This window comes from Engystomops pustulosus, chromosome 10, assembly GCF_040894005.1.
Source record: "Engystomops pustulosus chromosome 10, aEngPut4.maternal, whole genome shotgun sequence".
NCBI lineage: Eukaryota > Metazoa > Chordata > Amphibia > Anura > Leptodactylidae > Engystomops > Engystomops pustulosus.
Window position 1 is genome coordinate 27507410 of NC_092420.1, and position 25933 is coordinate 27533342.

At 43.9% G+C, this 25933-nt stretch overlaps 1 protein-coding gene and 1 non-coding gene across 3 annotated transcripts in view; both read right to left on the reverse strand.

Annotated features, from left to right (window-relative positions):
* Positions 1 to 19840, reverse strand: part of VGLL4 (vestigial like family member 4) — a 59651-nt gene extending 39811 nt beyond the window's left edge. Inside the window, exons 1-2 of one of the 2 annotated variants that reach the window (XM_072128697.1) lie at positions 19501 to 19840; positions 5873 to 5949 (exon numbers count right to left, since the gene is read on the reverse strand). In XM_072128697.1, the coding sequence (XP_071984798.1) occupies positions 5873 to 5936 (64 nt within the window). In that variant the 5' untranslated portion in view covers positions 5937 to 5949; positions 19501 to 19840. Of the gene's footprint in view, positions 1 to 5872; positions 5950 to 17885; positions 17980 to 19500 lie in introns of those variants that run through there. The other variant, XM_072128695.1, reaches the window with a different exon arrangement.
* Positions 8144 to 8274, reverse strand: LOC140105314 (small nucleolar RNA SNORA3/SNORA45 family). Its single transcript, XR_011850551.1, has one exon. It is a non-coding gene; the product is annotated as a small nucleolar RNA SNORA3/SNORA45 family (small nucleolar RNA).
* Positions 19841 to 25933: the final 6093 nt, after the last annotated feature.

Here is a 25933-nt window from a genome sequence, read left to right on the forward strand (position 1 = left end):
TTGAATATTCCTGAGTGTTCTTCACCAATAGTAAACAACTGGCTTAAAAGTCATAAGGAATCGAAATAAAGTAGAAAAGAAAAAACTCTAGAACAGAGAAATCCCTTTAACGTGTCAAAAGTAGAAGCAGTAGGACTGAAAAGTCATTTACATTCCAGGATTGTAGCTGGACTTGGTGGACTCCTGTGTTAGAGCTCTTTATTAAACTGCTCCATAGACCCTCGGTATTCTGAGAAAGAGCCATAACAAGCTTCTGATTAGATTACAGCAGAGGGGGGTGGCTGGGGAGCAGTTTGAACACAGAGATCCAAGACTACAACTGTGTGAGTCCAGCAACATTCTTAGAATATCCTGTGTAACTATGGAATCCCTTAAAATACTCCTTAGCAGATCATCACTTTGAAACGGTTACAGCGGGGGTTCCGAATTACTACAGGGTTTCTAAGAGGAACTTCTGTTCAATAATTCTAAGAGGAACTTCTAAAAATATGTTACTATTTTCCCCCATTTTTCTCCAACAGCTACTACTGAAGCCTTCTGTGTAGCATGGACCCCATTTACAAAATAGACACTGACACTTATGGATATTGCAGGTAATTTGTGCACATTTCCTGACGAATAATTCGAGTTCAATAATTCATGGTTTAAGGAATTCTAGGATGGGATAAAACTTTATATAGGGCCATCATATTCAAGTGCTCTACTACAGAGCACAGCTTGAAGGGGAGTGGCGCTGAATAGGTTAACAATAAAATATATGTGGAATAATAATTCCCAGTAAGGATCAGGTCAGCCCTGACATCAACCATTAACGCAAATGTCACCAGAGGCCACCCTACGTTTTCAGCCCCACCTTATCCTATTGAAGACAGGCAGCACCTTGGGCTACAGCGCAGTCTGTTGGTGTGAACTGTTGTCAAAGCAGAAGGGACCCGCCCCGAGTAAATAAGAGCAGTGGGTGCAATCACCGCTACTAAACAGACCAGTGTGATCAGTGCTCGGCATACAAATGCTGGGAACCAGACATTTACACAATGCGGCCCAATAACCACAGCCAGAGAGACCAGGACATCCGACACTAGGGGAGACCCCTTTTATTGAGATAACACACAAGAAGGTACAGAAATTGCCCAAAATGACAAGTCTACAGGAGTTAAAAATCAGCTTCCACACACAGATCAACACCATTTAATAACAATTAAGGCCCCTGACAAATTAGAATTTTACAAGACTCCAGTCATGTTTTATTATTGCAGGTGACCAATCGTAGAGAGAGAATGTCACGTTTCGATCCAAACTAGACCTTTCTCAGGCGCAGTATGTCCATAGAGACAGTGAGTAGAGGGGAGAGATAATAGAGGTGATGTAGCGCATCCCGGGATAGCAGCATTGACACCAATGATAAGGGGTATGGAGGGTCTTAGTTATGATGAAAGATTAAAGAAAACTAGATTTATTTAGTCTGGAAAAGAGACAACTACGAGGGGACATGATTGATTTATATGAATGGTCCATACAAAAAAAATATGGTGGTAAATGGTTTCAGATTAAAGCAAATCAAAAGACGAGGGGGCACTGTCTCTGTTTGGAGAAAACAAGGTTTGATCACCAGAGGTGACAGGGATTTTTTACTATGAGAACTGTCAATCTGTGGAATAGCCTGCCTCAAGCGCTGGTCACAGCAGGGACAGCAGAGAGCTTCAAGAATTGTTTCCCCGAAATCCCTTCCTCATCAAATCCCTTCCCTTCCTTGATTGAACTTGATGGACAAGTGTCTTTTTTCAACCATATAAACTATGAAACACAGTAGACACGTTGCGAGGAGAGTCAAATTCCTCACTGGATTGGGACGCAAAATGAATTGAGGGACGGCAGCTAGAACTAAAAGGAATAAGAACATTTCCAATGTTTAATACCTCAGGAGAAACATGGCAGGAATCAGGCAGGTAGCAAATAATTTGACTCAGAATTCCTGATTCCCGATTGGTGAGACGACAACAGTGGGTGGGAGTTTGGGGGGGGTGGGGTGGATGCGAGATTGTCCATGCAGAATAGTTGGTGGATTAGTCCTATTTTTTTTTTTTTTTTTTTTTTTTTACCAAAATGGTGATCCGAATGATCAGCTTTTGTTAAACATGAATCTATCCCTTATTTTAGACAGGGTAGAGTTTCCAATTAACTGTATACAATGTTTTTATGTGAGGTTTTGGGTATTTGGTGGTAAAACAGTGGCCAAGTATACCTTGTTTGTCAACACAGTGACAAAAATATACATTTTTTAACTACAACTTTCATAACAGGAAGCTGCCAGAAAAGGTTTTTGAAATAAAAATCCAAAAATATCATAAAATTTCCTAATGCAAATGTGAATTAAAAACTAGGGGGGGGGGGGGCATAAAACTTTGGCATACAAAGGTAAAAATGTAAGATATGATCCGTGGATGCACATTGATGGCGTGGAATCGCAGTGCATCTTCTTTCCTCGCTTAATGGGAGGCAAGAAATCCTCTGTGGAACCTGCAGTTATATTTGGATTAAAATTATTAAATGCAGATTTTTGCATAAATTTACACACACTAGGCAGTGATGGCGAACCTTTTAGAGACCGAGTGCCCAAGCTACAACCAAAATCCGCTTATTTACCGCAAAGTGCCAAAATGGCATTTTAAGCAGTAACGTATTGCTACCTGTTCTTCCACATCTTTCAATCGTATTGGCTGCCTGAGGCAACCAATACAGTTGAAAGATAGAGTACAAATTCAGACTCTTGTTGTAGCTTCTCATCAGGGTCTCTCTGTAGAGAAAGAATGAAGGGTCCAGCAGGGGGACCTCAAAAAGATAATGCAGCCCTTTTCCCGCAGTACCAAACAGCCAATGAATTGTCGCTTAAAAATAGCGCTGAGAGCAGCATCTCTAAAGTTGCTTGGGACTGCAGGAAGATTTAATGGATTTGTTTCTGTCTGGCGAACTCTGTCCTGGGGTGATAACCTGAGTGCCCACAGAAATGGCTCTGAGTGCCACCTCTGGCACCCGTGCCATAGGTTCGCCACCACTGGGCTAGGGTATAAAGGCTAGGGTATTATTTTAAACTGACAACCCTCAAGGATCTCTCATTGTGCCATAGGCCCTCCCCCCCACCCCCTAAAAAAGGAAAAACTGGTCATTAAAAAAAATAATAATAATAATGAAGGCAACACCTTGACAGCCAAGGAATTTGGGTATAGGGGTGTGCAAATGGTAGTAAAGGTCAATAAGTAGTACTAGTCCCAGAGCGACGGCAGCATACCTAGCGTCTGTGTACAGAAATGAGTGATGGAGAAGGTGCGCAAACAACAGACTGAACAAACAAGTCACCAGAAAGCTCAGGAGGTATTGACATAGGTGCAGCTGTGAAAAATAGAAAATTGACACCAGACGTTGGATTGTTTAAACAAAACTAGTTAACGGCCTTGGGAAATATAAATATGCATGAACCTTGTGTCTGTGTGTAGCGCGTTTTTTAAAAAAATTTTAAAAGATGGTACATTGCTGGCGATCGTGTGTACAACGAGTATGAAGAGGGCTCAGGCCGTGAGCCCTCTTCATAACCGCCCCCTCCCTACGCAACAAGACGTACAGGTAAGTCTTTTAAGCTATGCGGTTAAAGGCAAAGTAATCTTACCATTTGTAAACTTTTGACTTCAAATTTCTTAAAATTCTTATTCTGTCATTTGGCATATATAAATAATTTTGGCGATCTTAATTGACCTAAAACAGGAAAGGTTGAATCGGATTTCATGTCAGTGAGAATATTAGGCTTGTGTGTCTTTTTATATTGTGTATGTAAACTTCTGGTTTCAACTGTATAGTACATAATATGGAAGGTATTTTGCTTCTTTACTACATACTGGTAGTGGTTTATTAGGCAACTTTCTCCTGAGACGTTCCCTTTAACACTGGGTCAGCTGCTCAGAAATCTCAGTTGAAAGCCAAGGTACTAACCAGCCATTTTCCTGGAATATATTGCTGCAGACCCGATTCACAATTCTCTAATCGTAGGAAGTAAAAAGTCTGTAGTTGCCACTTTTGTTGCCCCCCTGACTGGTAATAGATTCCAAGACCTCACAAGATTACGCACTTACTCCGATGCCAACTTCTGTCCAGTTATACACGGGGTAACCCCTGGCAATGAACTTCTTAACCATTGTATTTATATAGGAGTCACACTCATTATCATGGGGACAGATTCTTCAGATTCTGGTAAACTGGCTTTATGGAAAGTCTCTTCTGGGAAGTAATGAAAGAGCTGGACTAATTCTGGAAGGACGTTAGAAACCAGGAAACCCATGAACTGTTCATATACAGAGATTGTATTTTTTGGCATCTTCTAGCCAAGCTACTAAGATCTTCTAAGCAGTATTTTATTTGATGTTAAATCAGCTAATGCAACAGGAGGTATGGGTCTTAGAGTAATAGGTTGACCTTACTCTCATAACTAGTTGTGACATTACAAGTGAGTTTCAGACTGGTAACAGGGCGAGACATCACAATTGTGCATCACCGAGGTAAGCTACTAGGACAGTGATGGGGAACCCTTTGGAGATAGAGTCCCCAAATTACAACCAAAACCCACTTATATGTTGCAAAGTGCCAACACGACAATTTAAGCAGTAACTTTATTGATCCCAGCTGCATCACAGGTTTCAATCGTATTGGTGTCCAGAGTTCACCAATACACTAGAAAGACTATGGAGAATTTGGACTCAGGGTCCCCTGAAGAGGAACAATCAGGGATCCCAGAGCAGGAGCTCCAACAATAAAACTCTGTCCACACTTTCTTGTTCCTCCTGGAGTCCTGGCAGCCAAGGATGTTGCTTTAAAATGGCGCTGAGCTTGGTACGTCCTGGGTTGTATTGAAGGAAGCCCTGAGTCCTGTCTGGCAAACTCTGTGTTGGGTGAAGGCCTGGGTGCCCACAGAAAGGGCTCCGAGTGCCACACGTTTGCCACCACTGTACTATGACATCATAAGCTACCATGACTTCACAGGAGTGTTTCAGTCACCTTCACCAACCTCAACGTTTTGCACCTCTGCTCAAAGGATTCTGGCACCAGAATTATTTCTGTAGCTGCCACCATTCCGAAGTAACCACTGCCAATATTTTCAGCTATCTGAAATGACCACCCATCTGACAGTACAAGTGAAAACCTTCCGCGGAAGATTCACTAAGCAATGGCCAAATAAGCCATCTGCTCCAGCCGAGAACCACCCATCTGACAGTAGAGATCCAATTACTTGGACATGGTGGAAAGTGCTCCTAAAGTAAAACTAAAATAAAACTACCAGTAAATTAGCATAAGCCCTCTCGCACAACAGCCGTCATTTGGAGAAGTTTGTATAATGACTAGACAGAAATATCTATCAGGCTTCTGTATATACGGTGGACAAGTGCCAGTGTATTTAATAGAATACTAGTTAGTAACATATTAACGTAATTGAGGCGATAAATGATTAGCAGTTGGATTAGAGATCTAGCAGTATCACAAGTACGGTACAGACAGAGCTTCGGCATAAGATTATTTCATCATGCGATAATCTCCACCAGTACGGAGCAGACACCTACAGTGGGGCCTTCTACAACCTTTCGCTCTACACATGACTCAGTAAAGTTAGTAACATGCTCCGACTAGACGCTGAACGTACATACTTGCCTTGAGAACCTGAACAAGCAGCACATTACTAACAGCATACTAGGGAGCAGGTCAACGTCAAGTCACACTAAGTTCCCTCAAATGGTACACATACAGTCCTGGGACCCCAAGGACCTTCCATAAATGCCAGCATTACTTGTGTATTGCATGTCCACCCTGTGACGACACAATCCAGACTACTTACGTTTTTCATCATCTGCATGGACTAGTGATGCCGCTCTTGACAATACGTCTAATGGAGTCTCCATTCCTGGGAAGACCCTATGGGGAAAGAAGAACATTTTCAATGTATAGTCAAGGAAAAATAAAAAAAACTTTATTAGTTCTACTTTGATAAAGAAATATTTTTAGGGTTCATTTATATAAAATAAATGAATAGGGCTAAAAATGTTACCATGCTAGGAAACATTCAATACTCTGCAATAGATATGGGGGTTGGAGTAGATAAATTGATGCCAGAGTCGTCTGGCAGTGGCTTTTAACTCCTTCCCGTTCCCATAAGTACCGATTGGCTAAGCAGAGCATGCAAATGTCTAGGGGAGTCGGCGAACATCATTTGACTAGTCCAAAATATAAAATATACAAAGAGTTGTTACCAGTGGTAGAAGCTATGGGTGGTCAAATACATCTCCAACAGCGGTCGTAGGTGCAGGAGAACCATGGCATTACAAAGCACCCGATAGGATGCTACGGTACTCCCTTCGGTCTATGCACACTAATTAGAAGGAACATTCTCCAGGGTTGGAGCAGAGACTGGTGGCTACTCATTTTACCCCCTTTTAAATATACTAGGGGTAAGTGGTCACCGACTACTATGCAAGACAGAAACTTGCCTTGACGAAGGAGACTTACACACGGTTAAGGCAGAATCCACACTAGATCCTGGATAACTTTACATAATTTCCTGCACATTACGTCCTGTGCCTCAGTGTAAAGTTACCAAGCGGAACATTTATTTTCTGGCTGAGCAAGAATTGTACCTGTGACGCCGCGCTAGCAGGATTAAACCCTATTGTGCAGACCACAGAGGCACTAGAACAGGTATTGTTACCAGATTAAGAACCATCCAGAAACCAACCAACAGCTCTTATGTTCAGTCAACCAGAGCAGCAGACACCGAAAGATGGACTTAACCATTTCACGGTCACATTCATAAAGGCCAACGACTTCATACAGTAAAAATCAAAGAGTAGAACTTTCATCCATCTTTGCTCCCTGTGTTCTTACTTTGTACTTTTGGCTTCATGTATGGTACCAAAGAAAAAAACCCCAAAATTTCAAAAAGGTCATCACAATACAAGTAGTACAAAGAACTGACAAAGCAGGCATAGACAAGAGGGCATACACCTTGGGTAATATAGAACAGGAAGGCCATAACTGTTTGGCAAGTGAAGGTGACCACCATACGAGACAAACAGGGAGAGCCCAACTTTGGTCATGTCAGATGAGGCAACACCTCATCCAACAAAAATGGCAGCACAGTAGATAAGCATTAGTCTAATGTAGTATAAAAAGCATACAGCGTACCGCCATGTAGTATAAAAAGCATACAGCGTACCGCCATGTAGTATAAAAAGCATACAGCGTACCGCCATGTAGTATAAAATGCATACAGCGTACCGCCATGTAGTATAAAAAGCATACAGCGTACAGAAGACCCATGATCATCAGAGAGGAGGTGATGCTATAGATGGAAAAATATACATGAGCGACCAAAGTCTATGTATAGCCTCAACCCGGCTGGAATAATTCTATAATGGGAAGAGGAGTAGGGGATCAAGACTTACACAGATTCCTAGTAAAAGAGATAATAATAATAATAATAATAATAATAATAATAATAATAAATTCTTTATTTAAATATTGCGGTCAAATTCCGCATCGCTTTATAAATCATAGCTGCAATGCCAGTCAAGGCATGGAAAGGTGCACTGCCTACAATAATAATATTAATTCTTTATTTGTATAGGGCCTACAGATTATGCAGCGCTGCACAAAGCATGGCAAATCTGTCCAGCCCCTCACAATCTAAACAACCTACCAGTATGTTTTGAAGTGTGGGAGGAAAGCGGAGTACCTGGAGGAAACCCACGCAAACACAGAAAGAACAACCAGATGTTGACCTGGGTGGGATTGGAACCCAAGGACTCCAGCGCTGCAAGGCAGAAGTGCAACCCACTCAGCCACCGTGCTGCCCCACAAAAAATGCTTTATTTTTTTACCAACCCATATAAAACACACAGCTTTCATCCATTTTGCAATTAAGGGTAGCTGCTCAGAATACTGAACTGCATGTAGTATACTGATATAGGATCTGCATCAAAGAAGGAGGTGAAAATGAAACCTATTCTAGGAATCAATCTGCGGTATAAAATCTATTCAGCGGCTCAGACTATCCTTTTATCAAAGTTACCCAGAGTCATATTTGTAAGAAAGTTTTGTCCCAGGTAGGTACGAGTGTCACTGAGCTGGTGACTGGCTGTGCCACACAGAGAGCACGCCAGTGAATATAGCACAGCCATTTCTCTCCGAGGACTCTAGCACACCAAGACCATGGCCTGACCAGGATGTGACTCTAGTCTCGGGGGATTCAAGAAAAATTATAAACTAGCACCAAACAATCAAAAAAAAAAAAAAAAGATTAACACTATAATATTTTATGATTATTTATGTATAAATATTTCAAATTATTTGACATGGGGATTTTTGTAGCCTACAGAAAGTGAATCAGCTCAGGAGAGGACAATGCATCCTCAAATTACAAGATCAGTGATGGGACAATAACAAGTAGGATTTGTGGGTCAAAAAACAAAACACACACACACACACACACACACACACACACACACACACACACACACACACACACACACACACTTTACAAAGAAAAACTTTATAGGATTTATACGTTTTTCAGGTTTCTGGGGGTTTCCCGGTACATGGTATGGACACAATTTATTGCTGTACAACGTTTAAGGCCGGATTGTAAAGTCTTATTGAAATATAAGAATGTGAAAAGTTATGAAGAGAAGAAGCAATAAAAAAAAAAAACAAAAAAAAAACACACACACCACACACTATGCCGCACCCTCACTCTCTACTACAAAAATTGCCTGGGGCCATCTTCAAAGCATCATGGAGATAGCAATCCTGTGAATATAACGTGACTACTCCAAACCGGTGTGCCTTCAAGCTGGACTTTATTACAACAACAGATATTCCTACACATCAAAACACATATTCAGTGATCATTAAAGAAGTCTCATTAATGAGAATAACGTCCTGACACACAATACAAGAAGGAAGGACACCAGGGATGGTGGCATTTTCATCAGCACCGGATCAGTCGAAAGTGTGAAAACATGAAGGGGGGGGGGGGGGGGCTCACATTAGTACGAGAATTGGTGGCCGTTTCACATCATAAAGAAGAAACTGGAAATGGGATTGGGGCTACAACTTTTTTTTTTTTTTTTTTTTTAAAAGTCACATATAATAATCATCCTTTATTTATATAGCGCACACAGATTACGCAGCGCTGCACAGAGCTTGTCAGATCAGTCCCTGTCCCCAATGGGGCTCACAATCTAATCAACCTGGCAGTATGTTTTGGAGTGTGGGAGGATAATGGAGTACCCGGAGGAAACCCACGCAAACACGGAGAGAATTTACAAACTCTTTGCAGATGTAATGTATTTCCACAGAATTTTTACTGGGCCTTCATCAGGTTGTTAAACATTATGTTATAAATAGTGGAAAATAAATAGTGCATCAGCTCGTGTCTTTTACCCATGATATTAATAACCATTGGATAACACTGAAGTCTACGGCGAATGAAAGGTGAACAGAACACCTCCCGTTTTAAGTTTCCGTTACTTTCTCCTAAAATGGAAAGTGTGACAGGAAGTCGCGGCAGAGGTAAGAACTAGGCCCAGCTTGGCGAGGCATGCACATACTTTCAATGGGGTAAGGATAATAAGCCACTGAAAGATCTCTGGTAGGTGCTTAATTTACATGAAAATCGAGAATTTAGAGTGCTTGATCATTTACTTCCTCACCATCTACCGTTCGGAGGGACCTTTTTACACTTTATTATGTCTTGTCTACCAGTTTTCTGTTTTTGTTAGTTTCACAACCCGAACGGCACTCTCTCCAAGAGCAAGCGATACCGAGTGTTAGGCCCCTTCCACACTTGCGTTGCAGATCACATCAGAGTCTGATCAGGGTGTGATCAGTTTTTGGTCAGTGAAAAACGCACATTTTGCATCAGAGTGCAATCAGTTTTCAGAGTTTGTTCAGTGTCTCAGTTTTTCAGGCGCGTTTTTGATGCAATTTCAATGCGTTTTTCACGCACAGAAAATGCGCGTGAAATGGACTCAGGACTGAGCTCTATCTTTTCTATGGCAATTGATGCGTGAGATTTAAACACGCGTTCAAAAAAACGCGCGTGTGTGCGTGAAAAAAAAATGCAAGTCTGGAAAGACCCATTGGTTACAATGGGTCAGAGTGCAATGCAAGTTCTGCACGTCAAAAGCACGCGCAGAAAACGCGCATGAAAAACGCAAGTGTGAAAGGGGCCTTACCGAGACACCAATAAACAGATTTGTTGTGAAGTACTCTCCGAATCACTTTTGACTACCAGTGTGCGCCATAGTGATATCAACCCAAGAGAAAAATGGTGGAGACCCCATTGGAAATCTCAGCCATGTCTGACCTGGCAGGGATATTGCATGCTGACGGTGGAGCACACCTCTGGATTTAAAGCAGATTCCCATTGGTATGTGTGTTACAAAGCCATCGTGCATAAAAACCCAACTGAATGATTAACATTGGTTAGAAAACACAAAACTAGGTTCCTCAACATCAGTTAAAAAAAAACACAAAACAATGAACATCAGTATTTTTTTGGGTTCACCCACAGACTTCTATTGCCCTCTGTGAGAAAAAAAAAAATAGGACAGGTTTAAAAAAGGTTTTCTATTGATAACGGATTAGTGGAAAAGCCAATGTGAAAACACCCATTAAAAACAATGGCTCAGTAAGGCATCCGTGAAGATCACTGAACCACGGATGTGAAAAACCAATGCCAGTGTGAAAGAGCCCTTACAGAGAGGCCAGAGCCGGTAAGTACAGTATATCCAGTATGCAGTGTGGGGGCAGGGGGATGGAGGATTAAGACCGACACTTAAACTCTAACCTATATATGATTGGCTGATGTTCACCTCTAGGTCGCATAGATTCACAATGTGGACCCTTTTATGATGTCTGCTAAACTTTGTAAGGTTCCCGGCTAATATAATGTGAAACTAATTTTCAGCTGAGTTTTGCAGGTGCCACTTTGGGGTAGGTCAACATTTTAACTTCTCAAAAATAACCGGATATTGACAGGTAGAATGTCGGAATTCAGTTCATATTCCACGTAATAACTGGACGGTCTGTGTAGATTTGTAATTGCAGAAAAACATGCCAGGCACAAAACAATTGCCATCAGGATCACGTATGCAGCTATGCGAGGATTCCAGCGTGCAGACAACAGACGAGCCTCCGCCTCTTGTTTTTCCATAATAAACAGAGGAAAGCGCTGGGACCCGGCAGCCCGTTATTGCTTCACTTCCCACATGGTACATTCCAGAGCCACATCTGACGCAGAACGAGACGTCTCATCGCTTACTGGAAGAAAGCGCTGTCACTGAACTTCCAGAAATTGTTTCCAGAGAGAATGTGAAAAATGTAAAGGATTTCATAAATGCCACAAGAGGCGAACAATGTAAGAGCTCACAAGACGGCTCCGAGGAGAAGCAGGATTGTCCTGGTGTCAGATCCCAAACACTATACAATAACGACACAAATTTGACTAGAATAAATAGACAAAAGCCTTGTTTTATATAATTTCATTAAGAAGTGAACGGTCAGCACCAGAATCTGAGGGACAGCTACTCTGATCCATCAGGAAGACTGATAAAAGGGGCTCAGCCTGATGATATACATATCTGATTTGTAAAATGAACCACCCCTGCAACAAAACTGCGCACCACAGAATGGGATATAAGGTGCAACTTTATAATAGGATCTCAATCCCAAGTGTGTCGTATCCTGCAGCAGTATAGGGTTGGTGCCAAATTTTTAAGTTACCCCCCCCCCCCTATCCTGAGGTAAATCAGTGAGGGTCTGACGGCGGGGACCCCCACAATCTGGAAAACAGGCGAACTCTATGGGAGTCAGAGAAAGATAAACACTGTTCATGCCTATTCCCTTCACTCCCATACAACTGAATGGTGCGGCAGGACGAGCATGCGTTACTCCATTAGTGAAAACTGGAACCCTGTCAGACCCTTACGGTTCACCTCATTGCAACAGCTGAAGAGATGATTTGCCTAATTAAACAGCTGCTAACACATGCGTTAACGCGATGATAACGCATGCATCAACGCTTGCGTTTTGTAAACACAAGTGCAAATCACTCTTCAGCTTTTGCAATGTGTTTTTAAACGCATGCGTTAAAAGCAATGTGTGACCGTACCCGAAACCTTTAAGGAACCAAAGTGAACCAAGTCCAATTAATTAAGTGGTTTAGCCAAAAAGTGGCGCTCAGGATCCGCGAGAGGTCCCAGTGGAATGAACTTTATTGATTAATTTGTTAATCACCTTTAGGCTACATGCACACAGCGCGGGGAGAGGAGGAGGAGGTGAGCACCGCTCACCCCCGCCCCTCTCCATAGGAACATATGGGCCATGGCGGCGTAATACGGGAAAAGATAGGGCATGTCCTAACTTTTCCCGGGCTACGGAGCAGTACGGTGCCGCACCATACCGCTCCCATACCATGCCGTGAGCCCATAGAAGTGTATGGGGGACATACATCGGCCATATATACGTCCCCCATACATGCGTGTGAATGCAGCCTTAGGCCGGCGCCACACAGGGCGCTTTGTCTGCGCTTGCAAACACAAACAAAGTCGCGCCCACCGGGGCGGGCCTCGGCCCGATCGCATCGGCGTTTCTATGGAAACGCCTGCGATCGGGAACGAGCCGCCGGTGTTTTGCGTTAATTTAACTCAAAACACCGGCGGCCCGAGGCCCGCCCCGGTGGGCGTGACTTTGCCTGCGTTTGCAAGCGCAGACAAAGCGCCCTGTGTGGCGCCGGCCTTAGGCCGCATTCACACATTTGGTGAGATTTATCAGGAGTGTCTGAGGTAAAACTGTTCTGGTTGCCTATGAGATCCAAATCAGAGCTCAGATCACATTTTCTAAACAGCTGAGAAAACAAGCTGAGCTCGGATCGGCTGCCATGGACAACTAGAATAGTTCTGCTCTAGACACTTAATAAATCTCCTAAATTGCTTTTAAACTGCATTTAAAAAGATGCAATTCAAGGGAAGTGCTACCCATGTATCCAAGATGCACCTATACATGTTCTGCCGACAAATAAATGTAAAACACGTGTTGCTCATTACCAAACAGCAGCGATTGAGTCAAACCCCATCCGTGTTGTGCATCGGTAGCTCCTTCCCACTGCATTTGAATAGTTTTTCTAAACACAATGGGGCTTATTTACTAAGGTCACGGATAACACTTTCGTCGGACTTTGCACCTTTTTTCGGGGATTTGCATGGCTTTGACAGGATCGGTTTTTGGCGCTGCTGTGCCGGCTTTCATGCAACATAAATTGGGGGACGTACCGTCAGACAATCCGACTGATTCTGACCGAGTGCCGGATTTAACTTTCATATTGTTTCGCAAAATCAAATACTTACATGCACCAGGAAGAAGAAGGTGAACCCGGGCGAACCTGAGCAGGGAAGCGACACATGGAGGCTATCGGGCACAGTATATTATCATCGGACAATGCACTTTCAGTGAACGCCCCAATATGTGAACGCAGCACGTAATGTCTATCTGATGAGGTAAAAGACGGGAGGGCTTTCATTTACATCAAGAAAGCAAAGCAAAAAATCTTTTAATAGCTGCATACTGGTAAATGATCCAATATCCTGCCCCCACACATCACCTCAGGTTCTTTTTGTGTGCAAAGTAGCCAACAACTTTAAATATCACATCCCATCCCCTGTATGGGGAGTACTACTGGTTAGGGCAAAATAGCCTGAAAGTTCAACAAGTCAGGCAAACTAATTAAAATACTTCACGTATCACCTTTCAAATATTGACTTTTCTTTTAAATTACTAGGAATTTGATACTTTCAAAAGCTAATACTTTAGAGTTTTAAATGTATACACAGGGGAACTGCATTAGAAACAATTGTCCAATATTTACTTCCTGAATTTGGGCAGAGCCTTACCCAGATGGCAGGGCCTACAATAGAAAGTGACAGGCTTCACATGAAACATTGACCACGTGGTGACTGCATTTCACGTATCACAGTTATGTATGATGCTGCACAAGTTACAGGGCAGTACAATGCTGATGCTTTGTGGGTTTGCAGGGATTCCTTGCATCGTACATCATTATGGTGTGTGGAGTACTGACACCAGTGTTTTGTGGCCCAAACACACTCATACGAAACCAAGACACTATTTACATGGGTGTGTTCCAGCCTTATTTCCAGGAACGAACACGGGAAGCAGGGACCCAAGGTCATAGAAGAGTTAAGTCCTGTTAATACAGTCGTCTTTTGGCTTGTATTTTAGAGACTGAATATCTCATGGACTTTTTCAAGAAGTAGGAATAGAAGTAAATTTACTAAAGCCGAAACTATAGCAGAAATATATGGAATATATAATTCGGCACAGTTATTACTTAGTAATAACCAGTGTTTTGAGTATTATGCACAAGTCTTCTACCATTTGCTTTTAGGTATTGTGAACCAAACATACCTTGAGAATGCTGTAGCTACATTGATGCAGAAACATATTTTATTTAATCCCTGCTCCAAGTGGTTTTGCTCAAAAAACAATCATAAATTTCAGGACCTTGGGAAAGCTGGGTACATACTGTCTGCTGTGTTTCACAGAACTTCCTGAACAGTCCAGACAGGACTAATCCATCTGAGCTGGATGACTCGTACACAGCATAGTGCAGCAATTGATCACTTCTGCCTGGTAGGGACAACATAGTGAATATAACATTCTCTGAAGCAGTGCATAATTTGGTTAAGAGCAGAAGCGCCAGAGCAACAGCAGGAGGGACAGAGGCTCATCATAATTTATCATTTTATTATTGATAAGAGCAAAACCTCTCAGGTCAGGGATTAAACAAGATATGTTTATGCATCAGTGAAGCTACAGCATTCTTAAGGTATGTTTGGTTCATAATGCATAAATGCAAATGGTAGATTTCCTTTAATATGTACCCCCAAACTGTGTTTCGAAACAAATCAGGCGCAGAAGGGAGGGCTTTCTACCGTCCTCATATGCGTTTACACCGAAACCTTGCAGTCTGCAAGTAGGACCATGTGTTTTGCAGTCCAGTTTCACAAAGTGATGCATCCAGTACAAGATATGCATGTAATAAGGTGGTAGAGGGATGATAAATGTTAAGAGTATTGTGTATTTATCAGACAGACTACAGGACCAGGTAGATAAAGCCATAAAACATAGGTGCACATTTGGTGTGTGTGTGTGGGGGGGGGGGGGGGGAGTTGCCCAGGGGGTCTTGGACACTAAAATAATAATTTTACAACTTTAGTCACTTATCTTCAACTTTTGCCTGTTCCCTAGTGTTCTCCATGCCTGGAATATTATGTCAGCAGCTCCACGCAGATGGCACAGAGCATGTGACTTGGCGAGGGCACAGCAAGTCCTGCAACCCAGTGCAATTGCGATTTTTAGCTCCCTCAGCACAATGTGAAGTCACTTTACAAATATAAGATCCAGGCGATTTCAGATCAGAATTGAGGCCTTCTTTATGTTCTACATAATACAAAATCCTTAGAAGCTCTCCTTTTGGCGTGTTCCTAAAATGTCTAATTGCTGGATGTGCCATCACTCATGCCTCCTCTGATCACAAGAAAGTGGGTCATAAGTTATCCCATTCCTCCTCAATGTGTGACCAGAGTTTAAATAAAAGGGGTTAACCCAAATTCAATTGTTATGGATATATGGATAGAGGACACAAACTCACGAAATGAATGAAGCAGCAGGTGGAGCATGTGCACTACCACGCCAATAATATTAGGGTGATGCCACACAGTGTTTTGAATGCATTTTTGGCCCGCTTTTAAGCAGTCTGTCAAAAAAAACACATCAGTTTTTGATAGTTTTGACCAATTATCTTAAGTCAAACTGGTCAAAAACTCATGCATTTTTGACTGACTGCTTAAAAACGGGCCAAAAACGCCTTCAAAACGCCATGTGTGGCATCACCCTTAGAGCATAAAAAATTGACTCGCTCAGCAGTTTTTAATGATCCCATAGGATTTAATTGATCACTTATCATACAATTTGTGAGAACAGGACCCCAAATTCTTGTTATTGGTGGGGGTCAGATTGTTATCCACTATGAATATATACACGTGAGGCCTTGTGCACATTAACAGCCTGAACTGCACTAGCCAGAGTATACGGTTCTGGAGCTGTAGACACTTTGCATGCCACCATATGGCGCCGCCGTGTATACCGTTATTATGGTACTAACAAAACAAATTGTAGAAACCAGAAGCAGAGAGGATATAGGGATACAACAAGGTACATAGGCTTCTCTGTCAGGATGAGGCCTAGTTTGTAATGTACCTCCACTTTTACCCCCGACAGGTCACTGACAGGAGGACGAAAGAAAAGTTAGACCCGGAATAGAATATATTCTGGATTTTTGCCATTGGCACCGCATTTCCATGTTTTATGCGCTGCTCGTTGCTTATTTGCATAGGCTCACAATGCTTTCTTCTCTCGTAGACGCCTCAGGCTCACTTGGAGCACAGGCCCAGTCATGCAAATGAAAGGATTTGAATGAAAAAAATTTAAATAACTGATCCTTAAAGTTTAGATTTATCAAAAAAAAAAAAAAAAAAAAAAAAAAAGAGGTCTGTCTACATCATGTGAATTATTATACAACTGCATGAATAGCAATTACCTAACATAGCCCTTATAGGAGGCAAGACCCCTAGAATATTAGTTTGGAGAAGCCCTTGTACTTGTCCGCATGAGGGCAGCCTGAACTATGATAGTCTGAGGTCACCTGCACGCAAACGTTGCAAGAATCGGATGCTTCTCAAAACTGATTTGCATTAGTTTGGCATTCATTTTTCACAAATCTTCATGAACTAAAGTCCACGAGTGATCCATTAAAAAGAGTTCTGACTAGGACATTCTCAACATTTTACGGATCACGGTCACAAAGTCCATTATATTAACGCCTGTGGTCACTGATCTATTATAAAGTATTGTGTTTAGGGCTGCCGTGTGCATCTCCATTTATCGGGCGCCACTTACGCCTAATTTATGATGAGGCACAGTTTGACTAGACTACTGTCCCCATTACCAGATCACATCCATAGTTTACACCATTATGAAGCATAAGCACCAATTTAGTGGGGATTGGACAAGTGGGACCCCTCTAATTGTGACAACAGGGTGTCCACCACAAGTGTTGGTTGTAGATACACAACGCTGCTGCATTCGTCTCTATGAACGCCATGGTAGCAGACACGTGCCACCATTGCTTCATTCAAACCAATTCCTTTAATAAATGGCTGCATTCACACGTTGTGTTTACATTCCATTTACGTAAATGCAACGCGTTAACCCAGCCAAAGAAGAGTTTCCAAACTATCCACACTGGACTCACTGGCGGATGACCTGCTGCAATTTGCGTAAGAATCCAAGAACCCTCAAACAAATACCCCCGGTCAAATGCTCTGCGGACACCCCGTAGAGGCGAACCATGTGTACTTACCAAAAAACAGATTGATAGGTTTATTTCCAGTTTAGGTCATGAGCCCCATTGAAAACAGGGAGGTGCAATCACTGTACTGCGCTGCATAATATGTCGCTTATACACGGACATGACAATCGCCATGATTAGAACTTCTCGATATTTTATCAATAGCTGGATAGTGGTGTGGACTGTGCTTATATATTGTAAAGGAGGCAGGGGTAGGTTTTGTAGACTCTGGGAATGCTCTTTAATCCTGCTCAAGGCATTGTTCACATTTAGATCCCCCGCTGACTGGTGCACGTCCCGCCGCCGACCCCCAGTGCTTCACCCTGCTACATGTAGAGACAGACAAGAAGCACCCAGGACTTACCAGGACATACAGCAGCACAGACAAAAACAAACAACTTCTTTCCAACTTCCTTCATTCAGAGCCAAGGATCCCAGCAGAAGCAGCCGCAGCAGACACCGCAGCAGCCCTCCCCCACAATGTGAGAGGCTGGAGGCTGATTGCCACCTCCCCCCCCTTTCTACTCCACCAGTGACATGTGAAAACCTCAGGCAGCCTTTAACTTCAGACTCCTGGTTGTAGAGTAACCCTCTCCTTGCCAGATGACCTCCAGTCTAGACAAATAGAACAATGGCAGCAGCTCCCACCCACCACTTCAGGTAGTGCCCTTCACCATCCACGAGGCATGGCACATGACTAGCGGGTAGTAGTAGTAAATGCTGCATAATCTAGAAGTGACTGCAGTCCCTGCATGTATAGTCTATATATATCCCTGAGATCACTGCATGATGTAATGACGGCTAATGGGAACCACTGATCAATAGGACCAAGGAGAAAAACTATTTAAAAGGGCTCCCCAGAGAGTATTATATCCTAGAAGAGCACTTGCCCGTACAAGAGGGAGTCCACCACAAGGGCGGTATTAGAAGAGAGGGTCTCACCCTCCGCCAGACCCAATATAACCATATATATCATTTGAATAGGGGTCCAAAAATATAACTACTGAACATAGGTCATGAGTATATTAAAAGAATTACATGTGAAGCTAAACCCAACCTATCTAGTAGGTAATCGGCGGAAGTAGGGGGCAAAAAACAAAAAAAAAAAAAAAAAACACACCTTAAGGAGGGATTGTCAACTTCAGACTACACTGGTCTAAGGTCACCTACCCTATCTAATGATTACATGGTTGTACTGCAATAGCTGCCTGACACACTGTGACGCAATAATCATCCAAACCGGTTCGATTTTTGGTCTCAGGTCACACATACCATCCCAGAGTGCAAATTATTGTAAAATTCTAAAAATGAACATTTTTTTGCATTTTTCCATTTTGGACTATCCGAAATGTCAACTTCAAGGGGTCCCACTAATTAGAATCGCACTCATAAGTGAAAAACATACCGCACACTTCCCCGAGTTAGCTAACCGACCACTTTACCAATGGATTAGCAGCGCCGAACCATGACCAGGGCATTGTCTGCTTTTCACGGAGCACCTGCAGCCCAGATGAAGCTAATGGCAGGTGAACCTGGCGCACCCCTGTATTTCATGAGCAGCTCAATGATTATAATGGGAGAGGATATGACAACCACCAAGAGGGCTAGGACTACACGGAAGTTTTTGGATATTCTATAGCAGAACTCATACTATAGTGAATGGAGTCAAGACAGAAACCCTTGTGGGGGACATTCACTATTATTAGGGTGTGATGCAGTGTAATACTGAGCTAACAGTCACGTCCAAAAACACAGATACAAGATGTTTCGAAATAAATAAGGAATAATACGCACAATACAATGTTGCAAACTATGTAAGTTCAGTAGAGAAACATGTACAATGCTGTCACACTGCTAAAATTACACAGCATTGATCAAAATGATGGAAAAAAAAAAAAGACACCATTAAGTCATTTCCCAGGAAATGCACTGCTACACCAACACACTATGTCCCAGTTCACACCGTGCACATAACTCACCAGAGCAGCGACTTTGTGATGATCCAACGTGCTGGAGTGTGTGATCCCGGGGAGGGGAGAGCAGTCACTACGCAGGAATCCACCAACAATCCGGGGGGTTTACAGGTTTCCCCAATCACAAGGCTGATTTAAAGGGGTCTCCCAGCCGCAGTAATGAGGTGTAAGGTCCTGGGTGCACCCCCCCGGGGCTGATAATGGACGGCTCCGGGGAAGATCCCAACACAGCGCCGCGCTCCGCACCAGGAATGTGAGGAATGATGGAATTCTCTTCCTGGCAGGTGGGCAGCGCACTGCGCTCTGATTGGTGGAGCGCTGGGTGAGCTCAGCCTAGATTTGCATAATGAGGTCGGGTGACGTCACGCTCCGGGCGGCTGCAGGTAGAAGAGGGAGTGAGAGCGACCGGGCGCCGCCTGCACTGATCTATAGCCCGGCGTGTCACATGATCTGTACTCATACCCGGCAGCCCCATGTAACTGGGCGGGCAATTCAGTGAGGTTACCTGCAGTCCCATGTAACGCCAAACATTACACGTGGTCACAACTATCAATAAATAATTTGTTTTGTACCTTTGAAAACTTAAAATAAAATTGATTGAACATAACTTTGAATAAAAAAAGTGGAGTTACGTGCAGTCCCATGTAACAACAAAGGTCACACATGGTGATTAATAATAATACATTAAAGATTATGCGCAATGGTAACTGATAAGATCTAATTTAATAAAAAGTACATGCAGCCCCATGTAACACTAAATATTATACATGGTCATGACTATAAGGAAAGATAAATGTGGTGAGGTCACATGCAGTAAGGGCCGCCATTTGGAAATTTGGGGCCCCTGACTGTCAAATCTTGTGGGCCCCCAACCCCCCATAGAATGATAATCTGGCCCAGTGTTCACAGTGAGTTCCCTGCACCTGGGAAGGGAGGAGGGTTTTCTGTTACTTGGGGCCCATTCTTCTCCTCGGGGCCCCCTGATGACAGTCACTCTAAACAACCCCCCCCCCCCCGATGGCGGCCCTGCATTCAGTCCCACGCAACACCAGAGGTTTTTATATAATTGAAAAGAGATAACGCAGTCCCACGTAACACCGAGAATATATATGATAATAATAGTGGAAACAGAAAATGCAATAAAGTTATGATCAGTCCTATGTAACACTAAAGATTAACAAATGGCCGTAACTGAAAAGAGATAATGCAATAAATATACCAGCAGTCCCATGTAACACCTGCAATAAATATAGTGATAATGCAGTTAGATTGTGTACAGTCCCATGTAAGAAAGAAGATTCATATGGTGATAATGCAGTTAAATTACGTACAGTCCCATGTAACACCAAAGATACATATAGTGATAATGCAGGAGGTTACATACAGTCCCATGTAACACCAGAGATACATGTAGTGATAATGCCAGAGATTACATACAGTCCCATGTAACACCAAAGATTACACCTGCCGATAACATAATGAAGTAAGTACCTCCAGTCCTACAGAACACATATCACATGTAAAGTCACTTGATCTCCCCTACATTAACCTGCAGCCCCATGTAACACCACAGTGTGATAATTCTCTGGACTCCATTTATGAATTTTCTCTCAGGAGAGGCCTTTGTACCCACAGCAGCCATATGTGCAGTAAGAGGGTGTCTGCAGTCTCCGGACCCTTCCAGGATGAGCAGGGTCCAACTTCAACTGGGCCCCAACTCATCATCCAGCACTAGGCCCTGCTCCCATCTATCCTGGAGCACTAGGCCCTGCTCTCATCTATCCTGGAGCACTAGGCCCTGCTCCCATCTATCATGGAGCACTAGGCCCTGCTCCCATCTATCCTGGAGCACTAGGCCCTAGTCCCATCTATCCTGGAGCACTAGGCCCTGCTCCCATCTATCCTGGAGCACTAGGCCCTAGTCCCATCTATCCTGGAGCACTAGGCCCTGCTCCCATCTATCCTGGAGCACTAGGCCCTGCTCCCATCTATCCTAGAGCACTAGGCCCTGCTCCCATCTATCCTGGAGCACTAGGCCCTGCTCCCATCTATCCTGGAGCACTAGGCCCTAGTCCCATCTATCCTGGAGCACTAGGCCCTGCTCCCATCTATCCTGGAGCACTAGGCCCTAGTCCCATCTATCCTGGAGCACTAGGCCCTGCTCCCATCTATCCTGGAGCACTAGGCCCTGCTCCCATCTATCCTAGAGCACTAGGCCCTGCTCCCATCTATCCTGGAGCACTAGGCCCTGCTCCCATCTATCCTGGAGCACTAGGCCCTGCTACCATCTATTCTGGAGCACTAGGCCCTGCTTCCATCTATCCTGGAGCACTAGGCACTGCTCCTATCTATCCTGAAGCACTAGGCCCTGCTTCCATCTATCCTGGAGCACTAGGCCCTGCTTCCATCTATCCTGGAGCATTAGGCCCTGCTTCCATCTGTCCTGGAGCACTAGGCCCTGCTCCCATCTATCCTGGAGCACTAGGCCCTGCTCCCATCTATCCTGAAGCACTAGGCCCTGCTTCCATCTATCCTGGAGCACTAGGCCTTGCTCCCATCTATCCTGGAGCACTAGGCCCTGCTCCCATCTATCCTGGAGCACTAGGCCCTGCTCCCATCTATCCTGGAGCACTAGGCCCTGCTCCCATCTATCCTGGAGCACTAGGCCCTGCTTCCATATATCCTGGAGCACTAGGCCCTGCTCCCATCTATCCTGGAGCACTAGGCCCTGCTTCCATCTATCCTGGAGCACTAGGCCCTGCTTCCATCTGTCCTGGAGCACTAGACCCTGCTCCCATCTATCCTGGAGCACTAGGCCCTGCTTCCATCTGTCCTGGAGCACTAGGCCCTGCTTCCATCTATCCTGGAGCACTAGGCCCTGCTTCCATCTATCCTGGAGCACTAGGCCCTGCTCCCATCTATCCTGGAGCACTAGGCCCTGCTTCCATCTGTCATGGAGCACTAGGCCCTGCTCACATCTATCCTGGAGCACTAGGCCCGGCTGCTCCCATCTATCCTGGAGCATTAGGCCCTGCTCCCATCTATCCTGGAGCACTAGGCCCTGCTCCTATCTATCCTGGAGCACTAGGCCCTGCTCCCATCTATCCTGGAGCACTAGGCCCTGCTTCCATCTATCCTGGAGCATTACGCCCTGCTCCCATCTATCCTGGAGCACTAGGCCCTGCTCCCATCTATCCTGGAGCACTAGGCCCTGCTCCCATCTATCCTGGAGCACTAGGCCCTGCTTCCATCTATCCTGGAGCACTAGGCCCTGCTTCCATCTATCCTGGAGCACTAGGCCCTGCTTCCATCTGTCCTGGAGCACTAGGCCCTGCTCCCATCTATCCTGGAGCACTAGGCCCTGCTCCCATCTATTCTGGAGCACTAGGCCCTGCTTCCATATATCCTGGAGCACTACGCCCTGCTCCCATCTATCCTGGAGCACTAGGCCCTGCTTCCATATATCCTGGAGCACTAGGCCCTGCTCCCATCTATCCTGGAGCACTAGGCCCTGCTTCCATCTATCCTGGAGCACTAGGCCCTGCTTCCATCTGTCCTGGAGCACTAGGCCCTGCTTCCATCTGTCCTGGAGCACTAGGCCCTGCTCCCATCTATCCTGGAGCACTAGGCCCTGCTTCCATCTGTCCTGGAGCACTAGGCCCTGCTTCCATCTATCCTGGAGCACTAGGCCCTGCTCCCATCCATCCTGGAGCACTAGGCCCTGCTTCCATCTGTCCTGGAGCACTAGGCCCTGCTCACATCTATCCTGGAGCACTAGGCCCTGCTCCCATCTATTCTGGAGCCATAGGCCCTGCTTCAATCTATCCTGGAGCACTAGGCCCTGCTTCCATCTATCCTGGAGCACTAGGGCCTGCTCCCATCTATCCTGCAGCACTAGGCCCTGCTCCCATCTATCCTGGAGCACTAGGCCCTGCTCCCATCTATTCTGGAGCACTAGGCCCTGCTTCCATCTATCCTGGAGCACTAGGCCCTGCTTCCATCTCTCCTGGAGCACTAGGCCCTGCTTCTGTCTATCCTGGGTACTGCCCATAGGGATCTAGGAGTGTAGGTAACTGACAAGATACAACGTTATTGAAACAGCCTTGTCTACAATTTTGAATATGTTCCTTCTAGAATAGATATACAGACAGTCCCCGGGTTACATACAAGATAGGGTCTGTAGGTTTGTTCTTAAGTTGAATTTGTATGTAAGTCAGAGCTGTATATTTTATCATTGTAATCCCAGCCAGAACTTTTTTTGTCTCTGTGACAATTGGATTTTAAAAATGTTGGATTGTCATAAGAACCAGGATTTACAATAAATCTTCATTACAGACACCTGTGATAACTGTTACTGCTGATCATTGTAGCCTGGGACTAAAGTACAATAAATTACCAACATCCAGAGGTCTGTTTGTAACTAGGAGTCGTATGTAAGTCGAGTGTTCTTAAGTAGGGGACCGCCTGCACTGGTTTGGCTTTAATTCAGCATCATGTCATTAGGCTTCATAAAAGTTATTCTTGATGTTAAGGGAGCTGCCTTACAAGGTAGCTAAGAGGCAGTGTTTTCCTTATCCCATACTGTTAAACATATTTGCACATTTCCTAAAGTGATCTAGACATTCTGTGTGAACGGAGCGGGGATCACACGTCTGCTGCCGATCCTGGTTTGGCATCATGGCTTCCTTTATGCTGCACTATACTTTTGTAGACAAAACTGTGTATAGGGAAAAATTTCATATAATCAAAATACCACTTTAATCTAATATAACCAACCTAAATAATATAACAGATAATAATCTAATATTTAACTGACATAAATATCTATCCACTGTGGACACTACACCTCCTACATAAATTTACACTACAAATAAAAGACAAAATATTAGCCGTTTAAAATAAAACTGCTAATGATAAAACCACTGACATCTAACAACCTACATTAATACCGAGCTCTGACAAATCCAGGATTTCTAAGATCAAAGTCCCCGGAGAACAGATTCCAACAAGTGTTTTACATGGAACTCTTACAACTTCAGAGCGAGAAACTAAACACCTGGATTACATTCCTGCCGCAAAGGAAAAGGGGCGAGATGCCGACGGATCAGTCCTGAAACATTTCACATGATTTCATTCTCTCTAGAAGATGACAGCTCCGGGCGATGTTTACATTAATCCAGCCTGGCACCACATTATATGGAGACATGAGGGCAAAGGGAGCGGCATAAAGATGGAGGACGATAAAGAGCTCACAGTCTGAATGAAGTCTTTGACTTTTATTTTTAATAAATCTTAATAGTTGTATTTTGATTCACAAATTTTCACACAAAGTCCATGGTCTGAATGTAATATTATAGATCCTCTCAATTTGCTTTACAAGACTCGGTTGCAGTACCTGACACAGATTCCTGACAAGGGTGGCGCTGTTACCAGTTTCAACAATCTTTTATCAATAACCTCCGCAGTTTGTTCCAAAAGTCAATAAAAGTTTATAAAGGCCCATTAACAGAATAATATACTCGATGAAAGCACAAGGTATTAAACCAACCAGGAAATACTCAGAAAATCCATTTAAAGGGGACCTGTCCACTTAAAGGGGAATTACCAGCAATTTTAGCCGTACATAGCTGCAGACAGAGTTAGGTATTGGCACTTGAAAACTATGAATCCATTCCTTTATGTGTGTTATTAGTAGCAGCAGTTCTTTGAAAAATGTAGTTCTATTCCAGGATTGTAGCTAGACTTAGAGCACTCAGTCATTAACAGGCTTCTTTAAAGGGGTTGTCCAAGACTTATAAAAAAAAAAAAAGGTGGCCAGGAGGGGGCAGCTTAAAAATAAAGATGTAGTTACCTTCCGACGCCCTCCGAGTGTCCCGCGCTGCTGTCACTGCTGTCAAACATGGCCGCGGGAGTAGTGCTCAACTTGTTGTCAGGTCCGGACGGAAGCTGAATCCAGCACTGTTCCCGTGGCCATGTTTGTTTACATGGCGCGCGGATCAGAGCGACAGCAGCGCAGGAGACCCAGAGGGTGCTGGAAGGTAAGTATATCTTTATTTTTTTAAACAGCCCCTCCCGGCCACTTTTAACAACCCCTTTAAGTAGCAGCTGTAGCAAGCTTCTTGTTAGATATTACAGCAGAGAGGAGGGTCTGGGGAACAGTTTGAATTCAGAGATCTAAGAACACAGCAGTATGAGGAAACTCCCTGAGGGCTCCAAGTCCAGCTACAATCCTGAAATATAAATGTATTTTTCCCCAAATCTTTCTGCTACTAACAACAACAAGAATATATGGTTATACACCTAACACTGTCTGTATTGTCAAAACTGCTGGTAGACTGTCTTTTATATGTTAGGGCAGCACATTACAAGCCTAATATTAGGCAATGGACATTAGGTCCATACTACTTGTACCCAAAATGGCACAAAGAAATGTTGTGCT